Below are 8,913 nucleotides of genomic sequence, written 5' to 3'. Positions count from 1 at the left end.
AATGCAGATTATCTGCCTACCTTTCTCATAGGCTTCCTCTGCAGTATCACCCCATACAATGACGTCATCGATGTACTGCAGATGTTCGGGTGCTCCACCTTTCTCCAGCGCAGCATGGATCAGTCCATGGCAAATGGTTGGGCTGTGCTTCCACCGTCAAACCGGGACAGGGGGTTGCTTTCTCATTTGTTTTTATAATCTTCTCAGTTAATTGTGTTGCTGCATACTTGAATACTGTATGGTCTTTGTGACAAAATGTTACTGAATATTGGTCTACAGCTTTCAAAACCACAGTGTAGCTACCACACAAATGAACTTCAGAGTGATTAGCAAACAAATTCTGTGCAGTGAAATGACTCCATCCATGCAGGCACAAAGCCAGGAGCTTCACATGCTTCTAGTAGCACCTAGCAGTGCCCAAACAAACTAATCCTAAATTCCTTTCTAATGGTGTTTCATACAGAATATTTAGTATCTGCCAAAAATTGTAATTAAATGTTGAATTACAAGTAAAGGTTAAAACTACCAACTTGCAAGTATACAGTGCTTTGTAGAGAAGAGATTCTTTAGATAAGGTAGGAATGCAATATGAAGTGCAAAATCCCATTAGAGGGGAAAACATAAATCCTGTTACTGACCTTTAAGGGCAATAACATAAATGAACTTGAAAGTAGAAGAATTTCCTCAGTGGGAAAACTTGCTGTCCAGAAGACTTCAGGAGAAAATTTTGAAATGAAGTTTACCGTACTCGATATTGTGGTCAAGTTGCTCAAGATAAGACTTGGGAAGAGAAAAGGAGAGGAAAGTGCAAGTATGAGAATCAGCAAGAGGTGGAGGATGCCTTAACTGAAGGATTGAATGGTAGCCTGTAAAAGTAGGACATAACATGCATTAACATACTTACTGCTTTTTTTTAAATAAGTAATTTATTACGTGTTTTGACCCATTGAGAATAACACATTTTCAACATTAGTATGAATTTAATCATGCTGTACTTCAAATATAAATTGTTTTAAGCAACATATTTTTGCTGATAAAATTTAAAATAAAATCCCAAGCACAGAACAAACAGAAGCTGTTGGTTAATGTCTGGAACCAGATCCTGTTGATACAGTAAGCAACTTTTGACACACATAGCATGTGATGTAAATGAAGAGAGGCAATTTTCTTAGTTTAGTTCATAGGATAGCTTTGGAAACATTGCAATTGTTTGTTTGAAAAAAAACAGGGAAGGTTTTTTTCATTCAGGCCCTTAACTTTGCTTTTGAATTTTTCACTCCTCAACCAAGATTGTGTAGAGGTTGTTTCCTGACATGCACAAAGTACATTCAGAGTACATGGAGAGACAGATGTCATACGGCAGCTGAAATTGCATATGCAAACTGGTTGCTTGGTGATAACATAAATCACGGCTTTTTGGAAGCAGATAAATGAATGTAATAATTGGATAGCTTGAGGGTAAGAGGCAGTTCAACAAATATAAACTAGCTCTGTGCCAATGTTTTAACAAGGTACTCCTCTAAAAGTTTTCTGGTTTGTTTGATGGTGCACATTTCACTGTTTGATTAATATATATACCTTGTGTCTTATTTTTGCTTACTGATGTGGTTGGAATTGGATGTCAGTCTCTATTTCTAGTGTGACTGGTTACATCAATATCAGCACTGAAAATTCTGATGGAGTGGAGCAGGTCCCAGGAAGTGGCTAGAGCGGTGGACTGCTGTGATTGCAGAACCTTGAGGCAGTGCATCTGCAAGGGTGGATGCAATTTCTCTCTTTCTGCATACCAGCAACAGCTGGCAGGAGGTCTTATTACTTGGTTGGATATTGTCTTTTACCAAATACGGCTGAAACTTTGCCTTTTGAGCAGTGTAAGTCCACCTCTAGTACTGGGACTCTGTCCCTTACCTTGCAGGGGAGCTGTGCTCCCATGAGGGCTGCTGATCAACTCAGTTCCCTCAGCACAGGAGGAATTGAGCAGTCAAGAAACCTTGAATAAAAAAAACCTAGTGTAGTTGGACCTGTGTTCATGACCTTGCAGGCAATAGTGCAGGAAGAAACAGGAAGGCTCATCATGTTAATACCTGGCTCCGAGCCTGGTGTCACCAGCAGAACTTTGGGTTTTCTGATCATGGGTCAATTTACACAATACCAGGCCTGCTTGTGAAGAGAGACTTCAGAGCCCTGGGACAACTGGTTGAGGCATCAGGAGCACAAACGGTGCTCCTCTCCCTCTAGATGCAGGAATTAAAGTGGGAAGAATCAGGGAGACCCATTAGAATAATACTGAGCCTGGTGTTACCAGCAGGACTTTTGATCATGGGTTGGTTTACATGACACCAGACCTGCTGGCAACAGATGGGGTACACCTGTCTCAAACTGGGAAAAGGATCTTTGCACAGGAGTTGGCAGGGCTCCTCAGAAGAGCTTTAAGCTGTATCTGAAGAGGGTAAGAGATAAAATCAGGCTTGCTGGAAGTAAGCCTAGGAGCAGCACACCAGTGTTTGTGCAACAGTGTGTTAGCAGCATCCTTCAATCCTGACATTCCAGTGGAGATAGGGGATGGAGTGCCATGTGATATCACAGACACAAGGAATATTGATGGGCTAGAAATCGCAGAAGTACCTGGAAACAGGCAGGTAGGAATTAGGCCTTCTAAGCCTAGGAGCAGCACACCAGTGTTTGTGCAACAGTGTGTTAGCAGCATCCTTCAATCCTGACATTCCAGTGGAGATAGGGGATGGAGTGCCATGTGATATCACAGACACAAGGAATATTGATGGGCTAGAAATCGCAGAAGTACCTGGAAACAGGCCGGTAAAAAGGTGATGGGATCAATAGCCCAGCTGAAATGCATTTACACCGATGCCAACAGCATGGGCAATAAATAGGACAAGCTGGAAGCCATCGTACAGCAAAAAAACTATGATATAATTGCCATCACAAGAACTTGGTGGGATGACTTATCCTACAGGAGTGCTGCATTGAGTGGCTATAAACTCTTCAGCAGAGATAGGCCAGTAAGGAGTGATGGTGGGGTGGATTGTCTAGAGCTTTTTGATGGTGACGATAGGGTTGATTGTTTGTGGGTTAGAATCAGGGGAAAAGCCAACGAGGCAGATACCATGATGGGAGTCTGTTATTGACCAACCCAACCAGCATCAAGAGGCAGAAGAAATACTCCATAAGCAGCTGGGAGAAGTCTCACAATCACTTCCACTTGGGGGTTTTCAACTTACCAGATGTCTGCTGGAAATACTGCAGAGAGGAAACAGTCCAGGAGGTTCCTGGAGTGTGTGGAAGAGAACTTCCTGACACAGCTGGTGAGTGAGCCAGCTGGGGAAGCCTCCCTGCTAGCCCTGTTGTTCACAAACAGAAGGACTGCAGCTATGTAGGGAGAAAATTAGAAGGGTCAAAGCCTAACTAGAACTTAATCTGGTACTTTCTACTTCTGGGCTGTGAAGCAGGAAACAATAGAAGAGTATTTGTAACTTTTTGAAGGCCATTAAAAAGCAGTGAAATGCAGCAATGATTTTCTTCTTCATGACATTCTATGGTGGAGCTGTGCTGCAACTAACTAGATATTAATCACCTCCCCAAAGCAGGCTGTGAAGTCCTGCTACATAAATATAACTGAATGTATTGTCTGCTGAATATAATCTGAAGATCTCAGTACTGGACCATGGAATCGTGACTTGCGTAGGTGTGATTCAAACTGCCCTTAGTAACTGAAAAATACGAACTATGGTCCCTTCATAAGATATAGTTGATATAGTCTGATATTAAAATACAAATTTAGTATGATAGATAGAATTATCAGTTATAAGGCATGTACTTATGCATTATTTCTGATGTTTCTTTTACTTTTTTCTAAACATTTAGGACTATTTTGTATAATAGTGTATAGAAATTGTTTCTTCTGGTATCTGTATATATATGTGTAAAACTTCTTTTGCATAGGTTTATAGAAAAGTTACTTAATATTAGCTTTTAGCAAACATTAATGTAACTGTTGCCATTCAAAGAGCATTAAAAGTTCCACTGTAACTTACATGCTTTTTGGTTTTTTGGTAGAGTGCAAGAGCAATCCTACATACCATTTCTACGGTGATTTCTAATAGCACAGCTGTTGCACATACTTTTTTCATTTTAAACTATCTGATAGCATAGAAAAAAGAATTGTATTTAAGAATAGTAGGAATTAAAAATAATGGACACTATTTTTTTGTGCAACAGGGAACAAGAGAGACACTTGGTCATCATTGCAGTACTCTTGGTGATGCTTTAAGAAAGGAAAATGATTTTGCTCTCATCATTGATGGTAAATCTCTGAAGTATGCTTTGACATTTGGAGTGAGACAGTATTTCCTGGATTTGGCTTTGTCATGTAAAGCTGTTATTTGTTGCAGGTAAGTTTACCTTATTCTTGCTCTACAGCATTTTTATTGACATATGAAGAAACTTTATTTCAGAGAAAATACACATATCCATGTCTTCCAACCTTGAAATATTAAAAAAAAAAAAAACCTTTAGTAACTGAACTTACGCAGTCATTTAAGCAGAGTATTTCTGTAGAGCAGACTGCTACAGAGCATACCTGTCAAACAAAGTCATTCAGGTTGTGTATACCTAGAAGATTCGTTTGCTATCCGTGAAGAATGGTCTCAGCAAGATAGAGATGCTGATCTTAACCTTAAATTGATACTGCAGTTAACTGCAGGTTTTAGCACATCTGGGTTCTTTTGTAGGGCTTCCACCACAGGCAAGATTTTATCTCTGCTTTTCCTGTAAGCCATGGATTCTGTTGAGTAAGAAGTGCACAAAAATGTTAAAGGTGACTACTCAGGGTGATTTATATTTCCTGAAACTGATGAAAACACCTTTTATTATGATTACTTCTAGTTGTTTTGGAAGAGTTTATGCAATCATGTATTTTATCCTTTCCTGTAAACATCAGCTATTAGAGCTGTAAGCTTACCATAAAAAGAGAATGTTTTCCAGATCATAGAAAATTAAATATCTGCATTGTTTAAATATGCACAATATGAAAGCAGTTTAGCTTGCCTTTTAATATTTACAGATTTATACAAAGGAAGGAATACTTAGGGCTGTATAACTAATAGCTTGTGTGTTTGGGGGCGTTCTGGCATTTTTATGGCTTTAAACACAAACTGCAATCATCTGAGCAGTACATCACCTTTTCTACATTCAAATGATTGAATAAAAAGGGAAGTTGGGTGCTTGGTAGCTGGATAAACAAGAACTGCTCCTGCCGATTTTCAAAGAACTTGGTTTAGGCCAAGTGATTAATCTATTAAAAAGCAAGATGCAAGAACTTCTCTTTACAAGATCACTGGCAATACAGGTAGGATGTCTCTATTAGAAATGCAATCAAACATCCCAAAACTGTTATCCGAATCACTGTTATTTTCATCAGTGTCTGAGATAACTGTTACAAAGTTAGCCACTTAATGTTCTCAAGAGTACTTTTCACTACTTTGTAGTAACATAGGAAAAGCTGTTTCCTATATTGGAACAGGAAAATCTAACTCAGAAACAAGATCTTCTAGAGTTCCTATGGCTTGCTGTTTCTGAAAACGTGACAGTGTCACAAACTCAAGTTCTCACCATTAATGTAGTACTGAAATTTTTAGGCTAGTCTGTGTATTCAGGTACGCCTAATTCCATATTTAAATAGGATACTATGTCTGATTATAATTGCTTTAGAAAAAGAATCTATGAAAAAGGAGGTCAGCCTAGATTTTGTACAAGAACAAAGTAATTCTCAGAATACAGCATCACTTCTTATTTAAATCTCCTTTCAATAAATTATATAAATTTACTGCCTACTGCCTCATTATTGCCCATCTTATTATCTACCTGAAGGTAGAGACATGCTGTGCACAAATGCAAAAACTGTTATAAATACACTTTAATAGACTGTCTGCTTCTGATTAATAAGATAAATGGGAGGTTCTTGTGCTCAGGTAGAGAGTTCTAATAATGTTCCATTAAGATAAATGGGTTTGACTGGACAGGGTGCTGGGCCATCTTATCTAGACCGTTTTTCCAAGAAAATGGGTTGGACCAGATGGTCCTTGAGGTCCCTTCCAACCTGGTATTCTGTGGTAAAGTAGATTCATCTGAAAAATTAGTGTTCAAAATGGAGCTGGTTTTCTGCCTTGCAGAAGAACAGAGAAAAGCAAATGAAGCTATAGTATCCAAGTAAATTCCTGGTCTGTTGTCTTTCTGTCAAATGGTGTGTTATGCCACCAAGTGATGTTTTTTTATTTTATTTTATTTCAGTGGTTTAGCTTTGTAGCCATGCTCCAGCATGAAACACTCTGAATTTCAAACTAAGGTCTTACTGTCTTTTAAACTGAGATCTTACATTGATACACAGTTTTTATTGTGTATAAACATTTTTCTAACAGCAGTAGTCTTTCTGACAGGCAAGTTAGACCTTTGTGCTTGTTCTACTAGTTCCAGTTTTGCCCAGTATAGTCAAAAGCAGGAGATGCATGTAGAACTGCTCTTTCAAAGCTATGTTTCTTCTCTTTCCTTGATTTGAAAATACATTTTACACCATTTGAAGAAACAGTACTGCCATTTCAGTTGAACTATAGAACCGCTGAAGGATATTCTGTACATATAACTGTCTTGCAGTGGTAGTGGTTTTGTGATGAAACAATAAAAAGTGCAAAATGAAAGGTTCTGTTCTAGTAGCCGTCTCTGCTGTTTCTACATTTCTGTAATATACTTAGGTCAGCTAGTTTTAATACGTGTTTAGGACCAGAATCAAGAGACAGATAAAACATTCTATAAGCAGCTGGGAGAAGTCCCACAGTCACTACCACTTGTTGTGGGGGACTTCAACTTACCAGATGTCTGCTGGAAATACAATACAGCAGAGAGAAAACAGTCCAGGAGGTTCCTGGAGTGTGTGGAAGAGAACTTCCTTTGAGTGAACCAACTAGGGAAGCCTCCCTGCTGTTTATGAACAGAGAAGAACTTGTGGGTGATGTGGGGGCTATCTTGGGCATAGTGATCATGAGATAGTAGCGTTTTCAATTCTCGAGCTAGTAAGGAGGGAGTAAGGAGGTAGTAGTAAGGAGGTAGTAAGGAGTCCACCTTGGACTTCTGGAGGGCAGACTTTGACCTGTTTAAGAGACTGGTTGACAGAGCCGCTTGGGATGCAGTCCTGAAGGGCAGAGTAGTCCAGGAAGGGTGGACATCCTTCAAAAAGGAAATCTTAAAAGTGTCAGAGCAGACCATCCCCATGTGCCAAAAGATGAGCAGGTGGAGAAGAAGACTGGAAAAATTTCTTTACTGAGAACATTGTAAAGCACTGGAACAAGTTGCCTAGAGAGGAGTTGGAATCACCATCCTTGGAGGTATTTGAAGGACATGTAGATGTGGTGCAGAGGGACATGATTTACTTGGCAGTGCTAGGTTAATGGTTGACCTTGATGATTTTAAAGGTTGCTTCCAACCAAAATGATTCTATGGTTCTATATGCTCTGACATATTTTGTGGTTTAAAAATTGGCTGCAGGTTCAAAACTACAATATTTGCCTGTAACGCTCCCTGTTTTAATAAGTGCTTTTTAAGTAATCCCAGTTGCTACTCAAAAGTCAAAATTCTGTCAAAATATTTATTTCTGTTAATGCTTCATCTTTGGTAACAAAAACTTCATTTCCTTGTTTGTGAGCTTGAAAATAAAAAGTTTTAAAATGGTAATTTTTAATTAAGATAAATCACTTTAAATATATGTTGTCCTGACTAAATGAAAAGGTAGGGTTTTCCTCCATCCATATAAAAGCAGTAAACATTTTAACACTCCTTGGTTTTAAAAGTACCAATTATGTCACTTTCTTTGAAGTTTTCACACTTTATTCACTTGTTCAGAATCCTTTATTATCAATGGATTCTTCCTAAGACTAGTTGTAACACAGATGAAGCTCACAAATATTCATTAGAATTTCACTTCAACAATCTGTACCAGTTATTAATTCCAAGCAGATGTTTGGCTTAAAGACTTTGACAAGCTGAATTCCAGCTCTGTATTGGCTTCAGAATTATGTATTCAAGAAGAATATTAAATGAATTATTCTGTAGTAAAAATGTATAGCTAACAGTGAACAAAATGAACAAAATATATATTTTGGTTTTATTTCACCATGAACTCAATGCACCAGGCAACAAGAGTAATTGCTGTCTTCCAAATGTCCCCCCATTGTCTGAAAGGGAAATAAACCACAGTTCCTGGAAAGTTAAAAAGACTAAAAAGAAATGAGCAGGTCAGGAATCTTCTGTACAAGTTGGCTGTAGCAAATCTTCATAATCATCAGCTGAGTTCAAGTAAAACATGCAACAGAAGATTGTAGAAATGCTTTTTGCTAGACTTGGACCGCAGAATTTTTCTGAGAGGTTGTTGTCTAGAATCTTTCATCTCAAGTTCACCACAAGGCTGTACTCCTCATCCCAAGGACATTTTTCAAAAGTCTGATAGCACGTGTTGCACAGGCTGCTGAATAAGGTAATTGGGTAGCTACCTTCAATCTGAAGGCTCTAGTATTTTTCACTCCTTTTTTTTGTTTTTTGAAAAATCACACAAATTTTATGCAACCTTTTTCTCTGATTTACTGCATTTAAAGCTTAAGCAGTTTTGCTTTATTGGCACAGAGTAGGATCGGGGGGGGTTTCAGCTGACAGAACATTAGCCAAAGGTGAATGAGAGATGAATGAGAAAGTGTCCTCTGGCAGATGGAGAGGAGAACTAGAAGAATTACACAGATGTTACTAGAACAGAGTGGTAGGTAGAGTATTGTACATGAGCAAAAACAAGAGCACGTACCATGTACCCAGTTTCCCTTCATAACACTGTCTCAGTGTAAAGCTTGGTGGTCTAGG

The 8,913-nt window shown here is 38.6% G+C and overlaps 1 protein-coding gene across 1 annotated transcript in view; it reads left to right on the top strand.

Annotated features, from left to right (window-relative positions):
- Positions 1–4,236: 4,236 nt before the first annotated feature.
- Positions 4,237–8,913, top strand: part of LOC104490264 (phospholipid-transporting ATPase IA-like) — a gene marked incomplete at its 5' end in the record, with an annotated part of 42,425 nt that continues 37,748 nt past the window's right edge. Inside the window, one exon of the mRNA XM_010132527.1 lies at positions 4,237–4,409. Coding sequence (XP_010130829.1) covers positions 4,237–4,409 — 173 coding nt within the window. The remainder of the gene's footprint in view (positions 4,410–8,913) is intronic.

Source organism: Buceros rhinoceros, unplaced genomic scaffold (assembly GCF_000710305.1).
Source record: "Buceros rhinoceros silvestris isolate BGI_N320 unplaced genomic scaffold, ASM71030v1 scaffold18933, whole genome shotgun sequence".
NCBI lineage: Eukaryota > Metazoa > Chordata > Aves > Bucerotiformes > Bucerotidae > Buceros > Buceros rhinoceros.
The sequence above is the reverse complement of the archived record's forward strand: the minus strand, read 5'-3'. Positions and strand labels throughout refer to the sequence as shown.